This window comes from Pseudophryne corroboree, chromosome 2, assembly GCF_028390025.1.
Source record: "Pseudophryne corroboree isolate aPseCor3 chromosome 2, aPseCor3.hap2, whole genome shotgun sequence".
Classification (NCBI taxonomy): domain Eukaryota; kingdom Metazoa; phylum Chordata; class Amphibia; order Anura; family Myobatrachidae; genus Pseudophryne; species Pseudophryne corroboree.
Genome location: NC_086445.1, coordinates 957661082 through 957685000, shown reverse-complemented (window position 1 = coordinate 957685000; position 23919 = coordinate 957661082). Strand labels below are relative to the sequence as shown.

The 23919-nt window shown below is 43.4% G+C and overlaps 1 protein-coding gene across 3 annotated transcripts in view; it reads right to left on the bottom strand.

The window, feature by feature from the left end:
• ROBO1 (roundabout guidance receptor 1) overlaps positions 1-23919 on the bottom strand; it is a 666598-nt gene that overhangs the window by 79576 nt on the left and 563103 nt on the right. For 2 of the 3 annotated variants that reach the window (XM_063956322.1, XM_063956320.1), the window contains exons 17-18: positions 7390-7587; positions 1703-1729 (exon numbers count right to left, since the gene is read on the bottom strand). In XM_063956322.1, the coding sequence (XP_063812392.1) occupies positions 1703-1729; positions 7390-7587 (225 nt within the window). The remainder of the gene's footprint in view (positions 1-1702; positions 1730-7389; positions 7588-23919) is intronic. The other variant, XM_063956321.1, reaches the window with a different exon arrangement.

Genomic DNA, 23919 nt, shown 5'->3' with positions numbered 1-23919 from the left:
GAATAAGCCGCACAAGCAGACTCTGCTGATTAAAATTAGATGCGGCATGCCTATATTCTGTGTGCGACTGCAGCTGTAGCTGCATACGAAATGCTACAACATGCTATGTTTCCTGGAAGAAACCGTAATGTAGCATTTCATATGCAGATACAGCTGCAGTCACACACAGAATATAGTCATGCCGCAAGGAAGGGGGGCGAGGAATACACGGAAATACACTAAAAGACGCTTGGCGTTAGTAAACACGCTCATGACTAGACGCAACTAGAAGGACTGTTTAACATGACTTCAGCAACGATGAGGAAGGACACATCTGTATATTTGGCCAACAGGAGGGTGTTCCAGACACCTGTAATCCCCCCTCATGCTTGCCCAGGTAGCTCAGACAGATCCAACTTGCGGCACTCACTCAAGACAACGTGCCAAAATGAGCCTCTCAATGTGCACTCAAGATATTTCCGCGTACACAGAGCAGCCTACAACATGCCACTCTATCCCTCTTCCTGCTCTACACATCAAAAGGAAAAAGCAATTATATACCAGTAATTATGTCTGAATAATTGGAAGCATTTCAGTATGGAGATTATTCCTAAAATGCCTCCATCAAGACGTTAACCAATGGAGAACTCTAACAATTAAGATTTTGTTGTGACTGCAATAAAATAATCTCGCTAGGTGGTCGAGCATTGGGTGATTACAGTATATGAGATAGAACAATAGCGACAAAGCAGAAGGCGGGCATAGCACTAATACCACCAGGAGATTCCCCTCTCAGAACAGCACAGTTGATTATTTTCAGCCTACTGTCTATTAGCTTTCCCATTGCCGGATCTCAAATTTTAGTAAACATTATTTTTTATTTAGGCATTCCGTTGCTGGAAAGAGTTAACAAGGATTAGCTGCACAGAAAATGCTGATGGAGTCTACAGTTATGTGTTTCCTAACTAGGAAAATGTTTGAAAAGACGTCAAATCAGGCCCTTTAGAAGAATTCCAAGCTGGCAGTCTGCAGCGCAGAGATAACTGCCTGCAATGATTACAATAACAGGATTAAAACTTAAGAGGCAGCGTTAAATCTGTCACTGTGGTATTGCCAAAGAAGTCAGGGCCTGCCACCAAGGAAGCTGGGACCCACTAATAAAATGCAGGCTTAGCAAAAATTAAAAAAAAGGAAGAAAAAATTTCACTCTAAAGTAGTTGACTAAAAATTTAAATTTTCACTTCATTTCCAAATGTAAAAAAAAACAAACACATTTTATAGATTAAAAAATTTTCAAATGGCCAAAAAAATCCTGCACTATTTCACCATGACGGTAATACGTCTTGTCCATGGGAAATGTTTTGCTACATAGAGCTCACAGGCATTTCGCAGAAATACACGTACTGTATATAAACATAATTGCTTTATTGGAATGTGCGCTGATGTTCATGTAAAGTTCTTGCACTTTTTCGTTATATAGTCCAGTGATCAAGGATGTACCGTTGAACGTCACCTGTGAAGCCGCTACAAGAACTATTTAAGTGCTAAAGGTCCAGCAGAGCTAAAACAATGGCTTGAAGAAAACAGCGACAAAGCCACAGCACAAACGCACTAACTCTACATTTTCCGTGCAGCAAGCCCCAGGAGGCACTACATGAGCATTTGATTATAAAGCACATGCGACACACACAGACAAGAAAGAAAGTGCAAATACGGTATATACCTGTTGGTGTGAAGGTAAAAGACGGGACTGAAAAATAAAAAAAATAAAAAATAAAAACAAAATAAAAACTGGTTATTAAGCTGAAGAAAGAAAGAGCATGTCTCAAATTAGTACATATCGAGCAACATACAGTAAATCAGATAAAGGCAAGCGTTGGGGTGAATGGCACGCAAGGCACCATGATTGCAGTGGAAGTGCCTTTCACGCGACGTCTGCATCATTTGCAATTAATTGTTAGTTCAATTTTTATTTCTCATATGAATAATGGAGCTAATACATTACTTAAGAGGGTTGTTTGCGGTAGTTATAAATCTTTCTGTAATCAATAATAACTGCGGCGTGGCCAGCCTTCTCCATGCTATAGCAGCTTATTACATTACAGACACACTGTATACAGTACAGGATAAATACTAGCTAATTAATGTGAAATGGTCTAATATGTTTTACTCGGTTATAAGTACTACATAAATAGGCTGCTACAGTTCCATATTTACTATTTCATTTATTAATACAATTAAAAATAAACATGTTGTATTATTTGAGTAACATCCCACAGGGCCGGTTCATGGGCGCTGTGCGCCCCGGGCGACAATAGGGGGCATGGCTTCGTACAGGGGGCGTGGTCATTTACGCCCCCTGTACAGACTGAAATGATGTGCGGTGCACGATGACGTCATAGTGCACCGCACATCAAAGGTCCTCTCCACGAAGGGAAACTAGACGCGTAGCGTCTAGTTCCCTTCGTGGAGAAGACCTTTGCTGTGCGGTGCGCGATGACGTCATCGCGCACCGCACAGTAAAGGACCTCTCCACGAAGGGAACTAGACGCTACGCGTCTAGTTTCCCTTCACAGCGGCAGCGGGGGGCAGGCGGGCAGCAGGGGGCACAGCAGCAGCGGATCTTGCCCTGGTCCGGCGCCCTCCGGAAGGCGGCGCCCCGGGCAAAAGTCCTGCTTGCCCGTGGCAAGATCCGCTACTGATCCCACTAGTACTGTATATAGTATTTTCGTTGGTGGGTGGGGCTTTGCCACCATATTTATATTGTACAGGGACATATAGTCACTTACTGGAAGATATGCGGTATCCTGTGATATAGATTAGAACACCTATTCATACAGAAGGTTAACATCGGATCATAGACCTAACTCTTTTAATCCCACGGTGTAATGGTTAGCATTACTGCCTCACAACTCTGAGGTCCTGGGTTTAATTACCACCTAAATGTGAAGAATGTGTATTCTCCCCATGCTTGCGTGGGTTTCCTCTGGGTACTCCGGTTTCCTTCCATACTCCAAAAATTTACTGGTAGGTTAACTGTCTCCCTACAAAAAATTAACCCTAGTGTGTAAATGTGTATGCACATGTGGTAGGGAATATGGATTGTAAACTCCACTGGGGCAGGGACTGATGTGAATGAGTAAATATTCTACTCAAAGCGCTGCAGAATATGTGTGCGCTATATAAATAACTGGTAGTGAATAAATATTTCCTCCCTATGTTATGGAAATGACCAGGCAATTTCTCAGCATTCTACAATCTTTCAAAAGCGATATATATTTATAGTTATTAAAAAGATAATAGTGAAACGTGCGTTATAGAGCCAACTGAACTGAGCCATATTAGCATCCTCTCCAGGGGTGTAACTAGGAGTAAATGGGCCAAGTACCCCTTTTTGCTATGATAGTTCTTTCTTTGTTTTAGTCTAAGGGTTCCTTGTTTTAGGATTTTCCCTTTTTTTCTATCACAATACTTATGGAGTATGAGAACAGTATTCCACTTTTTCAAAACCATATGAGACTAGCAGTATAGCACCACCGTTCAAAAATCATGGTTTGCAACTTTAATCTGGCTGCTGAGGAGGATGTGACCACAAGGACGAATAGGAACCTGAAAGCTCCCTGCTTGTGGCTTCTGTTGGTCTGCTGCATGGACCATGCAATAGACTGAATGAGCCGCACTGGTGCTATTGTACAGACCTGTAAGAGCCCTGGAAAAACCCTCAGTGCAGCAGTGAAAATGTGACAGATAACCAGGAATGCAGCGGATAAAATAAAAAGCCATTTCCCATCTACCTACAAATCCCTGTTCTCACTAAAAGAAGAACTGCCGGCTGTATATGCCTTATAGGGCATCAAAACCAATAGAGGGTTTAGGGTCATTTTTATTTATTTAGCTCTATAGATGCAGAGCCCCAGCCTCTTTGTCTGGTAAAGAGGCTGTCTGCTTTCCCACTTACTTTTTAACTGCAGTGGGGGTTATTACAGTATGGTTACATTATCACTGTATTTAAAAACAAAAACAAAAAAAGACTTAAAATTGTTTATTTTATCTTTTTGTGTCTCACCAAAATATCTTTTGCACAGGTCACACAATATTGTAACAGTATTGTAAGAAGAGATGTAGAAATGTTTTTGCTGTTATTTGAAGAATAAATTCAGGTCTAAGTTAAAAAGTATTTATAGTTCCATCACTACCCATAGAGGATGCAGAGGATCGTAGTTCCGTCTCCTCTCCGAATCCATGGAAGATGGAAGGGGGGAGCGGGCTATACTGTGTTTAAATGTACTGAAACACACTTCAGTAAACCCTCATAATTAACATGGAGTATAGGTATTTTAATTAGCTGGGTTCCTGCACTTCAGATCACACATTGATAAGGGCACTATTTAGCGGTAAGTCCTGGATAAATTTATATATACAACATGATAGTATTAGGAATATTAGGGACCCATGTGATGAAGTCACCTATGTGTACACTCTTAGTGGTTGCATTTTATTGTTTATAGGCGTGACTCATGTTACAACAGAATGGACATAGGAACTGCGAGGGGACTTATATATTATTTAAACCTACTCTCCTAATTATTTTTACAATATGATTGTTATACTGTACACTTATAAAACCCTAAACATATGATTGCCACACAAAGAAAAGCTGAATGTTAACCAAACTATACTTAAAAACAATTTTGACATGTGACTCATGTTACACACGAATGTGACTCACGTTATAGTTCTGTCCCCAGTCACAAGTTTGAGTACAATTTACGTTACACATATCCACCGTTTAGGGGGCGCGGGATGGGCAACGCAGGCGTGCCCGGACCGTTTGGGGGGGGGGGGGGGGGGTTTGGGCCGCTGCAGCTGCGTGACATCACACGCAGCTGCTGCGGCCCGAGCAGCGACGAGTAGCTCCCAGGAGCTGCGCTGGCAGGGAGCTACTCTTCCAGTACAAAAGCATCGCTGCTGTGTGATGCTCTTGTACTTGTGCGTTTGGGCAGGGACTGACATGCGGGGCGGACTAGCCCTGTGCAGGGTATCCCCCCGCATGTCAGGGAAGCTGATCGTAGATGTGCTAAATTTAGCACATCTACGATCAGGTCTGAATTACCCCCCTTAGTCCTATGCAAATTAAAAATCTGAGTTTTGTTTTCGCTGTCCATACACTTTCTTTCATTTGTCGCACAGAAGTTCCATTCTGACTCTTTCTAGCCAGTTCCTTTCAAACCGTCAAAGCAATTTAGCAAGATTTGGGGGGGAGAAAGAAAATAAAATGATGACAATGCTCTAGTAAAAAACATTGATAAAAATAGGTGCATTAAGAGCACAGCTATTCAAACAAGAATGAAGAGTCGCAAACATTATGTTCAAATGTCAAGGACGGTGCGTAATTGGGGGGGCGGAAAACACAGAATGTTCCAGCAATTACATATTTTCCTTTGACCTCATTACGTAAACATAGCGAGGATCTTAGGAATTGCATAACAAATGAGAGGAGGTCAGAGGGAAAAGATGCACATAGCAGTAGCAGCAAGTTGTCACTTAATTCCTGCAGCTTTTATTCCTGTCTAGCACAACCTTGATCACGACTCTGTATTACAGCCAGGAAAAAGCATGCAGTTTTCACCAATGAGTTTGTACAACAGGACATGGCAATAACACTTTTATCTAAGTACAAGGAAATATTGAACTACTGAAGTTTAAGGCCACTGAATGCTGCACACAACTGAAGTTATTTCTAAAGTGCAGCTCAGCCCGTCAGAGTGCACACCCACCCTCCGCTCCGCAGGGACGCCTAGATTCCAGGACTCTCCTCTGGGAAATCCTGGTGGGGAGGTTGAAGGGGAATGTGTGGAGGGCATGTCGGCGCGTTTCACATCATCACAACTTCACTTCTCCACTGCAAAAGGCAGTGATGCATATGGATATTTTTACTAAAAGTAGTTTTTTTTCTCGATTTTTTAATCGATTTTGTGTTTCAGGGTCTAAATAACACATTTACTAACAGATGATTTTTTACTTCCTTTTAAAAAATATCTGTAAAAAAAATCACCAGTCCATAAATGTGGGATTTAGGGTTATATTTCCTAAAAGTGAATCTGGGTCGATTTATGGTCGATTTTGTATTTCAGGATCTAACTTCCACATTTACTAATACCCCTTTTACACCAAATTCCCGGGTCTGACCCAGGACGTGGAACACGGTTTCAAGCCGGGTCAGACCCAGGACTACCCCCATTTATACCACAGTGCCGATCCGGGATATTCCCGGATCAGCACTGTTTATACTGCACCCGGGTGCAGTGTCTTGTGGGCCGGCGCTTAGAGATGATGTCATCTCCAAGCGCGGGGAAACCCTGAAGAACTGTGCTCCGGAGCGTCACGCTGGGGGCAAGCCCAGCAATCTGGAAGCTGCTGTGCTGCCCCAAGCCTCCGGCACTTCCAGGTACCAGACACAACGCTGCTGTCTGCATACACTGCATGTGCTGTGTCCCCAGCCTGAGCCGCTGCATGGCGACCAGCACAGCACTCGCCGTCACCCCCAGACTCCTGACCGCCCGCTGGACATTGTGGTAGGGAGGTCTGCCATGCTGTTTATGGGTGCCGAGTCGGATGACCCGGCTTACCCATTTACACCACCTCCTACCCCGGGTCTTACCCGTGTACAACCCTACTTGCAAGCCGGGTTGGATTACCAGGAAAATGGACACACAGGGCTTAGGAGAAGGACCCTTTTACTCCGCCTGCATTCCAGGGATTTTGCGCGCTCCCGTGCAAAATCCCTGGATATTTCAGGTGGTGTAAAAGGGGTATAACAGATGATTTTTAACAACCTTTTGAAAATAAATGTCAAAAATCATCTGATTTAGACCCTGAAACACAAATCAATAAAAAACCAAAAAAAAAAAAAAAAAATACCAAACTTCGACAAAAATAAAAATAAAATATATTAATTTTTTTAGTAAATATACCCCACGGTGTGTGCAGAGCTGATGTTCTTGTGTGTAGTGGAAATGGCAGCTAATTGGTCAGTGCTGCACATGAATTCATCGCTCATGGTAGCCACCTCTGTAAACTAGAAGGGCTGTTAAGTGGGCAAAAAGAGTGAAACAATTATGCAAAAGTGTAACACATGATAGAAAAAGTTCAACCTCCTATTACCTCAGCACCACTTCTTTCGCAAAATTAAAGTTTTCAAATTTTCTCCTGCTAATTTTTGGCTTACATAAATAATGAAAGTTGGGGAAAGGGTGATTTAATTTATCGCTGTAGAGAATTGCACTTTATTCCTATGCACAAGATTTTGCTGGCCCAGATCTCCTGGTTTGCATACTGGACATAAAATGTATGGATGTAACGGAAAATACAATTATTAGTAGTCACTCAGAATCTGGTATTATGTGATACCTTTCCTGATTCCAGCATAGGTACTGTTGAGTCCGCTGCGTTTCTTGCGATGGCGGTACAACCAGATACTGAATACCATCAGGATGATCCAACAAGCAGCTCCTATTCCGGCAATAAATGCCGGCTGCTTCACCACGTCGGATATCTGCTGGGCGAGGCTCACTTGGTCACCTGGAGACACTGGATTTCCGAAGGAATCTGTGAAACAAAAGACAATTTGTTTTCTACTTCTGTTAAGGCGTGGCAGCGTGTGACAATTATTTTATTTATTCTGAAGCATAAAAATATAGTTCCAGAAGCAGGATACGACGAAGCCCATCGCAGAGAAGGCTGTCGTGACGCCAACCTGCCATTAGATCAACCAATAAGATTTGCTTTTGCAATTTGCATTGCAGATTAAAACAAAAATGTTTGACGTCTGTCCTGGGAAGAAAAGTGTCACATCCTGGCCTCCAACACTCCCAGGCACTGACCTCTTCTTCCTAATGTACAATTCTGTCCTGTCTAGATGCATAAACTACAGTAACAATGGTTGGATTAATCAAGATGATAAAGATGAATCAAGATTATTAGACAGTGAAACATCCAATCAACAGAAATGTATTGTTTTATTTGTACAGTATATTAATAGGGATCAGTACAATTAGGGGTAAATTGAGGCAAACCCTAAGCTGGGTACACATTAGCATAATGTCGGGATGATTTGCCGTACCGGCTCGGCAAATCGTCCACATCGCTACGTGTGTATCTGAGGTTTGCGCGCTCCCGCGGGTCGCTAGCAATATCTGCTGCAGGGTCATTCCACGGTAACAAACGTTACGTTTTGAAATATATTTCATGTGAAATATATTTTTTTGAGCATGTGTTTTGAATATTTTGTGCAAAGTAAATGTTGTTTTTTGTGGTACATGATATGCTTTAATTTTTATGCAAAGCTTGTCATGAAAACTGGTAACAAACGTTACATAAAAAGAACATTTTCATGGAATGACCCTGCAGGGCCGACGGAAGATATTACTATCGACCTGATACAGTGCAAATGAAGAACGGAACGATATGTCGTTCCACCCTTCATATGTGTATGGTCAATCCCCGCTAGTCTGGCCCAAAGGGAATTTGGCCCGGCCATTGGGACAATTGCCCGTCGTGCAGGCTTCAGAAACAGATTCAGTTAAGCATGGGGTTCTGCGATGTGAATCTGCACATAATTATGGATATTATAGTACTGTAATTATGCCTCATTTATGGGTGTGAGCAAAAAAAATAAAAAATGTTTTAGAACCATGACATGCCATGGAGACATACAGATGGAGCCATCTTCATCTTGGCCTTTAATAGGATTAACTAAACCAGGGCAGTCGGACTTAATCCCCTGCTGTATTGTTCTCTCTGTATTGTATTGCAGCTGAGAACAATAGATGAAGGGTTTATGCTAATAAACCATGGTGTGCCTAGGCGCAGCAAAGAAGCCAAGATGATCGTGGACCCATCTGTACGGAGCAAATCTCCAACTAACGGGCAATTCTATTCGGCAAGATGTGTTGTATGGACATCGCCCCCATGGCCAGCTGCGCACATATCGTGCACTTATAGTGCCGACTTTCATTGCTGGCAGGTTGCTACGTGTTGTTCTAGAATGGCACATTTCATCATTATCAGGAATTGGATTCCTCCCTGAAAGCATGATTCCGAATTGGATGCAAAGTAGATATTCACTCAAATGGGCAATGTTTTTCTGCTGCACATGCGTCGGAGTCACAAAAAGTTGCACACCACATGCATCAAATGGTGTGCGCACAAAGTCGCAGTTGATTGACATGCACGGACTAAAAATTGTATTGGAAGTGTATTGGGCATTCCTGGGCTATTTAAACGCACAGAGATAATGGAAGTGTCATGTCCCAGAAGTGGTTGCGAGCTCAGACATAAAGGGGTCTATTTACTAAGCCTTGAATGGAGATAAAGTGGAGAGAGATAAAGTACCAGCCGATCAGCTCCTAACTGCCATGTTACAGGTTGTGTTTAAAAAATGACAGTTGGAAGCTGGTTGGCTTAGTAAATAGGCTTAGTAAATAGACCCCACAATCACATACATTGGAGGTCATACTCTGACGGAGAATCTGCACCTAGCATGGGGCTACTTCAAGTTTCGATCGCATGACTGTTGGCAACTGTATGTTTCTATATGATTAAATCCATTTTGTGGGTCTTTCAGAGGTTCCCAACTAGTTTATACATGGACAGAGCCTCCTAAGGTCTAGATAATGCTCCCTTAATTAACGGATGAAGATCTCTTATCCCACCCCAAAATAAATGGAAAGATTTTCGGACATTAGCCATACTCAGTGGCATGCTTCATGATTATATCTATTTTCTGACTCCAGACTGAAAATAAAATACTCTTGGTCCGTATACAAACCAGCATAAACATGCATATACTGTTACAGGACACTGTACAAAATAAAATACAACAATTTCTCACATGCATCATGATTAGCCCTACCAAGTAGATAGAAACTCATGGACCTTTGTAACTAAGAAGAACATTTTGTTTCGTGTTTATTCCTCAAAATCTTGTTCTACTCTGAAAATCGAAGGCGCACCCTTGGCCATAACATATGCATGCCAGCGTATTACAATATCCAAACACAATCCAGTTTAACAGCCCTTGCTAATGTTCCGTAATAGTCTTTGTTTAGAGCTAGACATAAGTTAACAACATTGAAAAACATATAAATAAATAAAACATATATAGTATCCAAAGTCAATAAGTAAAGATAATCCATTATACACAGAGAACTTTTTACTTGTCAACATCTGCCCAAAGAGTTTCACAAGCGGCAACCCAACATTGCATCAGATCCCAATGAATCTATCTTACGATGTTTGTAAAGGACATTCTACGTCTGTGTACCGACTGATACTACATGTCTTTTTCAGCTTTAAAAAGGACATTTAACGACAAATGAATAAACCTTCCTGTTTTAAATAAGCTGTGATTGACCGGCTAGGCACAATAATCCTTGTTCTATGTATCTTGCACAATAAAACTAAGTGCTTGTAAATCTGGGCGAGTTTATTGCGGCTTCCTATAACCACTTAACACTTGGCAAGAGTGGTCAAACGAAGCATTAAATGTAAGCATCAGCAGTAAATTAGTATTATTATATTTGGGAACAAATATACCATCAATGTGATAGACTTTGGTTTTACAAGTGGTAGTGGAGACAGAGAATTTATACAGTCACAGGGTAGTACAGCTCTGAAATCTAAATTGGAAGCTATTGTGGCAATAAAAAGTTGAGATGGCTTTAATTTCAGTGATGCAATCTGGTTACCAAACATTTAGCAGGTTGTGTCTGGCATCAGTGCTTGCCAAGTCTTCTGGAAGGTACGGGAGATACCAGATTATTAGTTAGTACTCCCATGCTTCCAGGAGAGTAGCACCATCCCCTAAGGAACGCACCATAGGCCATTCTATGTATCTGGGTACCAGGCACCCTCACCCCTCACTTCCACACTGATTTACGGAAAATCATATAATTTTAGCCCCGCCCTCTACTGCATGATGGCCCGAATTGCTGCAGCTGGGGTTGGGGTCATAATGACACAGACCAATCCTCCAGCAAACATTAGACATAACTAGACCGTGTGTTGATGGTCAGTCATTGGGCTTAATTCAGACCTGATCGCTCGCTAGGGTTTTCTTTGCACTGCTGCGAGCAAATAGTCGCCGCCTATAGGGGAGTGTATTTATGCTTTGCAAGTGTGCGATTGCATGTGCATCCGAGCGGCACAAAAAAGTTTTGTGCAGTTTCTGAGTTGCCCAGAACTTACTCAACCGATGCGATCACTTCAGCATGTCCGGGGCCGGAATTGACGTCAGACACCTGCCCTGCAAATGCTTGGACACGCCTGCATTTTTCCAACCACTCCCAGAAAACGGTCAGTTGACACCCACAAACGCCCTCTTCCTGTCAATCTCCTTGCGATCTGCTGTGCGAATAGATTCTTCGTACAATCCATCGCCAAGCAACGATCCGCTTTGTACCCGTACGATGCGCCGGCGCATTGCGGTGCATACGCATGCGCAGTTCTGACCTGATCGCAGCGCAGTGAAAAATCCTAGCATGCAATCAGGTCTGAATGATCCCCCTATGTCTTCTTGTCAGTGTATAATAATGAGTCAAAATGAACAAGCAAACACGTTTTGGAAACTGTTCAACAAGAGCAAAAGTAAAAATTCTTACCGGTTAGCAAGCAATGAAATTGTAATTTTTTCCTAGCACACATTAAGAAATGAAAGCAAACATTTAAATGGTCACAGCACATTTCTTAACAGCTGCCTGTGGAGTCTGCGTCCAATTTTCATACATCCCCTCCCCCTCAATAAATGCATCTGTACATACATACAACATACAATATGCTTATTTTTTTGGGGGGCTGTTTAGGAAATGGAAAGACATTTTAGGCCTCTACGGTGGCCAGGATATAGATAATGACATTCTCCATGCTGTGATTCACTCACATTTCGGTTTAAGAGTGACAAATTTCTGTGACTTTTGTTCAGATTTGTTACATAAAGTAAATTATTAATAAATAGTGAAGTGGGCTGATAGGGAGATAATGATGGGAATCGCATCTTTCTTTTTAGCCTAATGACGTGAGAGCCTGGCTTGCCCCCCGAAGTAGAGGAGGCAGAGAAAGTTGGCAAGTATGTATTAGACCGGTAGATTCTTAGCTTGGAACTTTAATGCACTTTATTTTGACAAATGGAATATTCTGGTTCTAGGGGTGTAACTAGATTTTTGTGGGCCTCATAGCAACTGTCTGTAAGGTCCATAAGTATCACCCAATGGCAAAAAATCTGTTTAACACACGGGGGAGTTGTATTAAACCTTTGAGAGAGATAAAGTTGAACATAGTAACCAATTATCAATGTGTGCAGTGTCGGACTGGGGCAGGAATGGTCCACCGGGGGAATGCAGTTATAGGGGCCCATACTTAGGGGGTGTGGCCAGCCTACAAAGGGGGTGTGGCCAGTCTCCACAGAGGCTTGAAATACACAATAGTTTAGTGCAGTGTAATGCAACATATCTACCATGTATAATACAAGTGCACAGTCTGGAACCTGATCCCTAGAGGAAGGAGTGGGGCCTCAGGCAGTGGGGCCCACCGGTGGTTTCCCTGGTACCCCTGTGGGCCAGTCCGACCCTGACTGTGCTAGATAAATGATACAAGCTGATTGGATGCTTTGGGCACTTTATCTCTGTCCAAGGTTTGATACAGTACATCTGCCCCATAGAACTTTAGCAGAGAAGATCCCCCCCTCCCCCCTCAGGTACTGTAACTACCTTTCTGTATTTTAAGCCGGGAACTCTATCATCTGAACACTAACACTGTAAAGTAATAACCTGCGGCAGCCATTTGCTGGCTGATAGTTTTATGTCAGTGATCGTTAGAGCAGTGAAGTTCATTAAACAATTCCGTTCTTGGCTGCCTGATACACCCTTTGTATCGCCAAGATTTGCTGATTTCACAGTTATTTGTGAAGGGTTAAGTTGGTTTGGTTCAGGTTTTATGGGGGCAGCCAACTACGGTTCTATTGACGTTCCGGCTGGGCTTAAACGTATAAAATGTACCGTGACTAATGTATTTATACCACCAGCCTATATCTCTTTCATTGTCCAAGCACAGCTGGAACTGTGGAACTGTGACGACATAGGAAAAATTGGAACGCATTTATAATTTTAAGACAACAAACCAGGCGGCTTAATTCCAACGGCTTCATGTAATGCAAGTCAGCGACATTTCAGAGCAAACAACAGACGTGATTAGCAGATTTCCTCTACGTGATGTTTGTGAAGGGACTAAAAAGAAGGGTTTGTAGGTAGTATAGTGTAACACACAACTAAATTGTACTGTAAAATATAAATATATACACCAAAACAAAATTAGAGAATACCAAATGAAAAAAATAAAAAGGCGGAATCAGAATCGAAAATTATTAATGATATCATAATATTGCTAGAGAACAATGGTAAATATGTAAGAAGAACAGTAAAAAAATGTGCAATCTAGCAACAAAAACAATACTGTCCTACTATTTAGAGATAAACATCTTGTAATTCAGTTCACTGACATTATCTACGGCTATAATGTCTATGATTACCAACCAATACCAACAGCACATATACAATTTACAAGCAGAAGTAAATAAGTGGTAAGATTACAATTATGAGCACAGTATTTTCATGAGGTAAAGCTGCCCTCTAGTGGTAGTTTTTAAAATTGACACTGCCAAATTTTTCGCTTATTTATTTATTAACAGTTTATTATATAGTGCAGCATATTCCGTTGCGCTTTACTATTAGAACAACAGTAATAGAACAAGACTGTGTAAAAACAGACAGATATAGAGGTAGTAAGGCCCTGCTCGCAAGCATATATTTTGTTATGTAAAAGTACAGTACTTACACTGTACTGGCAATAAAAAATAAAAAAGTTAAATATAAATTTTAATTACTATTTCACACACTGATTTAACGCATTTGGGGGCTCATTTATCAACGAGTGATAAAACTTGTGACTGATAAAACTCGTTGCATCTGAAAAACGGTGCTCCAACCAATCAGCTCGTAACTGTCATGTGTTCAGCTCCTGTCATGTGTTTGAAAAATGCACAATGAGTTTTATCATTCACAACTAGTTTTATCAGTCGTTGATAAATGGGCCCCTAAATTTTTTTAATTCTTATGTTTTGTGAGCAGTTCTTTTGTAACAAAAGTATTAGGTAATTTATGCAGTATATGTCATAAGTTTACTAAGTGACCAATATATAAAGGCCAATTAAATAAATATAATTATATATTAAAGCTATACTCCACATTCATAGGTCAGAATTCACTATTATTTATTTGAAAATAGAGTGAAGGGTATATTTCCCAAAGTCTGGGTTTACAGAAGTGGAGACGTTGCCTATAGCAACCAATCTAACTCTAGCTATTATCTTCTGAAAGGTGCTAGATACATGATTGGTTCCTATAGGCAACTTTTCCACTTCTGTAAAACAAGTAAAAATGTATTATTTAACATTTGTTTGTGGTCTGTGACAAAATCATTATGTTTAGATTGTATTTATTTTACAGAGAGATTTAGGGAGCTACCTACTAAAGGCCAATTTGTAGAAATAATGAAATAGTGATTATTTGTGATTCGCAGGTCACTTTCGTAAACACTGAATACAGACAAATGACCTATCAATCCCCAATTTTCCAAACCTCTGAAAAAAAAGTAAAAAAAATCAACAATTGTGGCACATTCACTGACTCCAGATAATGATCAGTGATATGACTCGAGTAAATATAAGTGACTCTATTCAAGACTTTAATCTATAAGATGTTGTAAATTGAACTTGGAAATCACTCAATAACATATCACTGGTTTTAGACAATTGTGATTAGCTAAAGACCAGTGGACAAAAAAAATGGTTTTGCATGTACTATAAGAAATATGAAAAGAATGGGCCAATATTTAGCATAATACAATGGGGCACCTAATTCCCAATTGGTTTCTCTGTGATTTATAGTGATTTTGATCAGTCTTGTAAAAGTCTGTAAAACTGATTTTTAATAGACCCCCCCCCCTCCCCTTTTCCTGGACTGCGAATGAATTTTTTTGCTGTTCCTGAGTGTGTACATTGTGTTTGTAATGAGCTATTATACAACTAATTGAATAAACTTACTCCTTCCAATGTAATGATTGCTTTGTTAATAGTATTTAAGGAATATGTCACCTCTAACGGCTATTCCAGCTATCTACTGATCTTGCGGTGAACTAAATTACCTCAAATTTGCCCTAAACCTATACCCAACAGAATTAGTACATGTTCTTGTGTGGTAATACCCTTTCTCCTCTGCAGAATACATCCCTGCAGTCCTTTTATATATTTTAAAACCTCTATCATACTCCCCAGCCTGCAAGAAGCATTTTAACAGCTACAGCATATACCCCCTACACCAGTTCCTGATGGTGCCATCCTTCTGGGGACATCTTCTGATAGATGGTGCATGAACAGAAGAGAGCAGGCTCTGGCAGTGTGACAGATTCCTTGTTATTCCTGTGTGGCGACATCTTTCCAAAGATTGTCGGATGGATGGCACCACTGGAGCATAGGGGCTGCGCTGCATGGGCACAGCCACAGTGGTGAATTGGTTGCCTGGTATACACTGCACTCCCTGTATCCATGATAGATACACCACTGCTCCCAGCACTGCTCTGAGGTGCACAAAATGAGGCTCTTTCCTGGCATGCTGTGTGATTTATATCATGCACCATTCTAGATGCCCTTCCTTGCACAGTAATTCATTAATATCCATCTGGATACATTGCCTCCAGTACTAAACACAATACGGTGGCATCACCATCTCTGTCTTTCTCCAACTAATTGCTAGTACAATCCTACTGCACCTAGCACCTGATTGGCCTTCCCCATTGCCTAGCTGTATACCTTTAAGAATGCTGAAAGTGTGACTCCGGGATCCCGCTGCTCCTCATTTGATATTTCAGTAATATAAATACTATAGTCAGCCTTCGGGTTTTGGTAGTTGCTATTATACTGTATATTCACATATTGTATATATGTGCCATATATTGTGCAACATTTCACAGATGTAAGGATTGTCTGATCTGTATACAGTTTCTCACATTGGCTCACTGGGACTATTATGTCCCATTTAAAGATGACAACACTCAATGGGGGGAATTCAAATGTGTGAAAAGTCGGTTGGGTGTCTGTTTTTTCCGGTCTATTAGATAGGAAAAAACAGACACCCAACTGACTTTTCAAACAATTGAATTCCACCCAATATGTCTCAGTCACCCTCTAAATTGTCACTACTTCCCCAAAGGCTGCCTTAGAGAAGAGCAGTTTGGATCACGGCATGAACTGGAACATTTAAGGCAGTCTTGTCCTTCAGTCATCCCAGCAGTATAAAAATGATGAAGAAGTTATGGAGTCTTTGCGATATACAAGTAGCCAGGAAGCTGGTGGTGATGGAACAGTTATGTTCCCAAGGTCATTAAATGTAGGCTGATTCTAAGAGTGGATTCTATTGTCAAAGATATTGATGAGTGTTGATCATGTAGGAAACAGAGAGGTTCGGTTCCTGTAAGATCCTGCTATTCGGGGAGGTAGATTATTATATCAGTGAGTTAAAGTGGAGAGGTAGATGTTGCTATACATGTTGGTACTACGCATCTATCTAGCAGGGGTGATGGAAAGGAAATGTGATGAGAACTTTTTGAATGTTTGGTGTGGTCAGTCCATAACATGGAGAAAGATAGGAGGCTTTAAGAGGTGGTTAAAGAGATAATGCAAGGAGCAAGAGTTTGCACCTGTCAATCATGAAAGCAGAGGTTGGAAAGGTAAGACATTGGCCAAAAGAGGCTTCCTGCATCCTGGTATTAGGGCAACAGCGGTTCTTCATAAGAAGTAAAGTGATCATTTTTCTCTGACGTCCTAGTGGATGCTGGGGACTCCGTAAGGACCATGGGGAATAGCGGCTCCGCAGGAGACTGGGCACAGCTAAGAAAGATTTAGGACTACCTGGTGTGCACTGGCTCCTCCCACTATGACCCTCCTCCAGACTTCAGTTAGAATCCTGTGCCCGGCTGAGCTGGATGCACACTAGGGGCTCTCCTGAGCTCCTAGAGAGAAAGTATATTTCAGGTTTTTTATTTTACAGTGAGATCTGCTGGCAACAGACTCACTGCAGCGAGGGACTAAGGGGAGAAGAAGCGAACCTACCTAACTGGTGGTAGCTTGGGCTTCTTAGGCTACTGGACACCATTAGCTCCAGAGGGATCGACCGCATGGAACCGGCCATTGGTGTTCGGTCCCGGAGCCGCGCCGCCGGCCCCCTTACAGAGCCAGAAGCAAGAAGAATCCGGAAAATCGGCGGCAGAAGACATAAGTCTTCACCAAGGTAGCGCACAGCACTGCAGCTGTGCGCCATTGCTCCTCATACACACTTCACACTCCGGTCACTGAGGGTGCAGGGCGCTGGGGGGGGGGCGCCCTGAGAAGCAATAAATACACCTTGGCTGGCAAATATATCACAATATATAGCCCCAGAGGCTATATATGTGATAAATACCCCTGCCAGAATCCATAAAAAAGCGGGAGAAAAGTCCGCCGAAAAAGGGGCGGAGCTATCTCCCTCAGCACACTGGCGCCATTTCTCCCTCACAGCTCCGCTGGAAGGAAGCTCCCTGGCTCTCCCCTGCAGTCTACACTACAGAAAAGGGTAAAAAAGAGAGGGGGGGCACTAAATTTAGGCGCAATATACATATAGCAGCTATAAGGGGATATAATTTAGTTAATCCCTGATTTATATAGCGCTCTGGTGTGTGCTGGCATACTCTCTCTCTGTCTCCCCAAAGGGCTTTGTGGGGTCCTGTCTTCTGTCAGAGCATTCCCTGTGTGTGTGCGGTGTGTCGGTACGGCTGTGTCGACATGTTTGATGAGGAGACTTATGTGGAGGAGGAGCAGGTGCCTATAAATGTGTTGTCACCCCCTGCGGGGCAGACACCGGAGTGGATGGACTTGTGGAAGGAATTACGCGAAAGTGTCGACTCCTTACATAAAAAATTTGACGACATGCCAAATGCGGGGCAGCCGGCTTCTCAGCCCGTGCCTGCCCAGACGTCTCAAAAGTCATCAGGGGCTCTAAAACGCCCGCTACCTCAGATGGCAGACACAGATGTCGACACGGATACTGATACCAGTGTCGACGACGAAGAGACTAATGTAACGTCCAATAGGGCCACTCGTTATATGATTGAGGCAATGAAAAATGTTTTACACATTTCTGAGGTGACCCCTGGTACCACAAAAAAGGGTATTATGTTTGGGGAGAAAAAACTACCAGTAGTTTTTCCCCCTTCTGAAGAATTGAATGAAGTGTGTGAACTAGTGTGGGCTTCCCCCGATAAAAAATTGGTAATTTCAAAAAAATTACTAATGGCGTACCCTTTCCCGCCAGAGGATAGGTCACGTTGGGAAACACCCCCTAGGGTGGATAAAGCACTTACGCGCTTATCAAAAAAGGTGGCACTGCCGTCCCAGGATACGGCCGCCCTAAAGGAACCTGCTGACAGAAAGCAGGAGGCTCTCCAGAAAGCTATATATACACACACTGGTATTATACTGAGACCAGCTATTGCCTCAGCATGGATGTGCAGTGCTGCAGCTGCATGGTCAGACTCCCTGTCAGAAAACATTGACACCCTAGACAGGGACACTATATTGCTAAACGTAGAGCATATTAAAGACGCTGTCTTTTACATAAGAGATGCACAGAGGGATATTTGCTGGCTGGCATCAAAAATAAGTGCACTGTCCATTTGTGCCAGGAGAGGGTTATGGACCCGGCAGTGGACAGGTGATGCAGATTCTAAAAGGCACATGGAAGTTTTGCCTTATAAGGATGAGGAGTTGTTCGGGGATGGTCTTTCAAACTTAGTGTCCACAGCAACAGCTGGGAAGTCAGCATTTTTGCCACATGTCCCCTCACAACCAAAGAGAGCACCGTATTATCAGGTGCAGTCCTTTCGCCCCCAAAAGAGCAGACGGGGTAGAGGCGCGTCCTTTCTGCCCAGAGGCAGAGGTAGGGGAAAAAAGCTGCAGCATACAGCCACTTCCCAGGAACAAAAGTCCTCCCCCGCTTCTTCTGCTAAGTCCGCCGCATGACGCTGGGGCTCAGCAGGCGGAGCCAGGTACGGTGGGGGGCCGTCTCAAAAACTTCAGCAATCAGTGGGCTCGCTCACAGGTAGATCCCTGGATCCTTCAAGTGGTATCTCAGGGGTACAGGCTGGAATTCGAGACATCCCCCTCCCCCGCCGTTTCCTCAAATCTGCCTTACCAACGACTCCTTCAGAAAGGGAGGCTGTGTTAGAGGCAATTCACAAGCTGTATTCCCAGCAGGTGATAGTCAAGGTGCCCCTACTTCAACAAGGACGGGGTTACTATTCCACAATGTTTGTGGTACCGAAACCGGACGGTTCGCCTGAGACCCATTTTAAATTTGAAATCCTTGAACACATATTTAAGAAAATTCAAGTTCAAGATGGAATCGCTCAGGGCGGTTATTGCAAGCCTGGAAGAGGGGGATTACATGGTATCTCTGGACATCAAGGATGCTTACCTGCATGTCCCCATTTACCATCCTCACCAGGACTACCTCAGATTTGTGGTACAGGATTGTCATTACCAATTCCAGACGTTGCCGTTCGGCCTGTCCACGGCACCAAGGGTATTTACCAAGGTAATGGCCGAAATGATGATACTCCTTCGGAAAAAGGGAGTTTTAATTATCCCATACTTGGACGATCTCCTGATAAAGGCGAGGTCCAGAGAGCAGTTGTTGGTCGGCGTAGCATTATCTCAGGAGGTGCTACACCAGCACGGTTGGATTCTGAATATTCCAAAGTCACAGCTGGTTCCGGCGACACGTCTACTGTTCCTGGGGATGATTCTGGACACAGTCCAGAAAAAAGTGTTTCTCCCAGAGGAGAAAGCCAAGGAGCTGTCATCTCTAGTCAGAGGCCTCCTGAAACCAAAACAGGTGTCGGTGCATCATTGCACGCGAGTCCTGGGAAAGATGGTAGCTTCCTAAGAAGCGATTCCATTCGGCAGGTTCCATGCCAGAACCTTTCAGTGGGACCTGTTGGACCAATGGTCCGGATCGCATCTTCAAATGCATCGGTTGATAACCCTGTCTCCAAGGACCAGGGTGTCTCTGCTGTGGTGGCTGCAGAGTGCTCATCTCAGAGAGGGCCGCAGATTCGGCATACAGGACTGGGTCCTGGTGACCACGGATGCCAGCCTTCGGGGCTGGGGTGCAGTCACACGGGGAAGAAACTTCCATGGACTTTGGTCAAGTCAGGAGACTTCCCTACACATAAATGTTCTGGAACTGAGGGCCATTTACAATGCCCTAAGCCAAGCAAAGCCCCTGCTTCAAAACCAGCCGGTTCTGATCCAGTCAGACAACATCACGGCAGTCGCCCATGTAAATCGACAGGACGGCACAAGAAGCAGGACGGCGATGGCAGAAGCCACAAGGATTCTCCGATGGGCGGAAAATCACGTGTTAGCACTGTCAGCAGTGTTCATTCCGGGAGTGGACAACTGGGAAGCAGACTTCCTCAGCAGGCACGACCTCCACCCGGGAGAGTGGGGACTTCATCCAGAAGTCTTCCAACTGATTGTAAACCGTTGGGAAAAGCCACAGGTGGACATGATGGCGTCCCGCTTAAACAAAAAGCTAGAAAAATATTGCGCCAGGTCAAGAGACCCTCAGGCGATAGCTGTGGACGCTCTAGTGACACCGTGGGTGTACCGGTCGGTTTATGTGTTCCCTCCTCTTCCTCTCATACCCAAGGTACTGAGGATAATAAAGAAAAGAGGAGTAAGAACTATTCTCATTGTTCCAGATTGGCCAAGAAGGTCTTGGTACCCGGAACTTCAAGAATTAATCTCAGAGGACCCATGGCCTCTGCCGCTCAGACAGGACCTGCTGCTGCAGGGGCCCTGTCTGTTCCAAGACTTACCGCGGCTGCATTTAACGGCATGGCGGTTGAACACCGGATCCTAAAAGAAAAGGGTATTCCGGAGGAAGTCATTCCTACGCTTATTAAAGCTAGAAAAGATGTAACCGTACAACATTATCACCGCATATGGCGAAAATATGTTGCGTGGTGTGAGGCCAGAAAGGCCCCAACGGAGGAATTCCAGCTAGGTCGATTTCTGCACTTCCTACAGTCAGGGGTGACTATGGGCCTAAAACTGGGTTCAATTAAGGTCCAGATTTCGGCTCTGTCGATTTTCTTCCAAAAAGAACTGGCTTCACTGCCTGAAGTTCAGACATTTGTCAAGGGAGTGCTGCATATTCAGCCTCCTTTTGTGCCTCCAGTGGCACCGTGGGACCTCAACGTAGTGTTGGGTTTCCTAAAGTCACATTGGTTTGAGCCACTCAAAACCGTGGATTTAAAATATCTCACGTGGAAAGTGGTCATGCTTTTGGCCTTGGCTTCGGCAAGGCGTGTGTCAGAATTGGCGGCTTTGTCATGTAAAAGCCCCTATTTGATTTTCCATATGGATAGGGCAGAATTGAGGACTCGTCCCCAGTTTCTTCCTAAGGTGGTATCAGCTTTTCACTTGAACCAACCTATCGTGGTGCCTGCGGCTACTAGGGACTTGGAGGACTCCAAGTTACTGGACGTAGTCAGGGCCTTGGAAATTTATGTTTCCAGGACGGCTGGAGTCAGGAAGACTGACTCGCTATTTATCCTGTATGCACCAAACAAGATGGGTGCTCCTGCTTCAAAGCAGACTATTGCTCGCTGGATTTGTAGCACAATTCAGCTTGCGCATTTGGTGGCTGGCCTGCCGCAGCCTAAATCTGTAAGAGCCCATTCCACGGGGAAAGTGGGCTCTTCTTGAGCGGCTGCCCGAGGGGTCTCGGCTTTACAACTTTGCCGAGCTGCTACTTGGTCAGGGGCAAACACGTTTGCAAAATTCTACAAATTTGATACCCTGGCTGAGGAGGACCTTGAGTTCTCTCATTCGGTGCTGCAGAGTCATCCGCACTCTCCCGCCCGTTTGGGAGCTTTGGTATAATCCCCATGGTCCTTACGGAGTCCCCAGCATCCACTAGGACGTCAGAGAAAATAAGATTTTACTCACCGGTAAATCTATTTCTCGTAGTCCGTAGTGGAAGCTGGGCGCCCGTCCCAAGTGCGGACTGTCTGCAATACTTGTATATAGTTATTGTTAACTACAAGGGTTATTGTTGAGCCATCCTTTGAGAGGCTCTGTTGTGTTCATACTGTTAACTGGGTATATTATCACAAGTTATACGGTGTGATTGGTGTGGCTGGTATGAGTCTTACCCGGGATTCAAAATCCTTCCTTATTGTGTCAGCTCTTCCGGGCACAGTATCCTTACTGAAGTCTGGAGGAGGGTCATAGTGGGAGGAGCCAGTGCACACCAGGTAGTCCTAAATCTTTCTTAGCTGTGCCCAGTCTCCTGCGGAGCCGCTATTCCCCATGGTCCTTACGGAGTCCCCAGCATCCACTACGGACTACGAGAAATAGATTTACCGGTGAGTAAAATCTTATTATGTTAGTAAATGGAAGTGGCCAAAACAATTGTAAATCTATTTGCCTCTTCACCATGATGACATGTATTGGTAGGGCTGGGTATGCATAACATAAAAGTCGTAGGACTATAAATATTATGAGATTCATTGAATGCAGGGTGTGCAATGCACATGGGCCCCTGGTTCCAGGGGGCCTACACCGCTCTGCACACATATAATTATACTTACATCTCCGGAGTCTAGCGCCAGCCGGCACTGCAGGCAGAAATCACCAGGAAAATGGCACGGTGGCCATTTTCCCAGAGATTTGCTCATGCACAGTAGAGAAGTCACCAGGAACATGGTGTGGGCAGCATGTTCCCGGAGACCTGCACATGCTCAGTAGACTCTGACACAAAGCCAGAGTCTACTGCACTGCCAGAGAGGAGGAGGCCACACTGAGCCTTCACAAGGGCCATCTTCTCAACCACCCCTTCTAAAGAAGACAAGTGGAGAAGTAGGCCATACTGTAGCAACTAACCAGCTTCTACCTATCATAGCATTTAGTAGATAAATGATAGCTAGAAGCTGATTGGATGCTACTGGCAAAAATTCCACTTGGCTTCTATAGAAAGTTTGATACATCTCCCCCTTTGTGTACTAAATGGTCACTGTTAATTTTGGTTATACCCTTTATATAAAAGAGCAGTGGGGTTGTGTTATAATAAGTGAAGATGAGATAAAAGTGGCTGTAATACATGGAACTGCAGGCAGCACTGGAAATAATTGAGTAGATACGTTTCTTGAGTAGGTACAATGTATAGACACAAGGTCAGGAGGAACTGGGTAGAATACTGATAGCAGAAATCATTATTGAGATGTCAGTGAAAGGCTAGGGGATAATTATGGTAGATTTCCATATGCCTGACATAGAGTGGATGCTGACAGTTGATAAATCAGCCAGGAATAGTGACATTGCAATGCCTAATGCAGTGTAGAATATGATATCTATATACCAGAGTCTCACACTAACACTACAGAGTCTCACATTAACACTACAGAGTCACATATTAACGCAACTACTGACAAAATAAAATAAAAAAAATGAATTGTTGATTATAAAAAGTCACACAAGATACAGGATTTGCTGTGGGGAGAGGATTTTAGCTTTGATTATAACTATAGTGACAGATAAGGGTGGATTAGCGGATACAGCTTACATAGATTTTAGCAGAGATTGTGGCATGGTATCCCAGAATAGAGACATTCTGAACCTGAAAATCCTTATTTATGACATAAAAATTGGCTCAGGGACAAACTGGGGCTTTAATTTGGGCCCAGCATTCCTTTTGTGTGCCCAGAAAAGGGGTGTGGGCACCCCATATT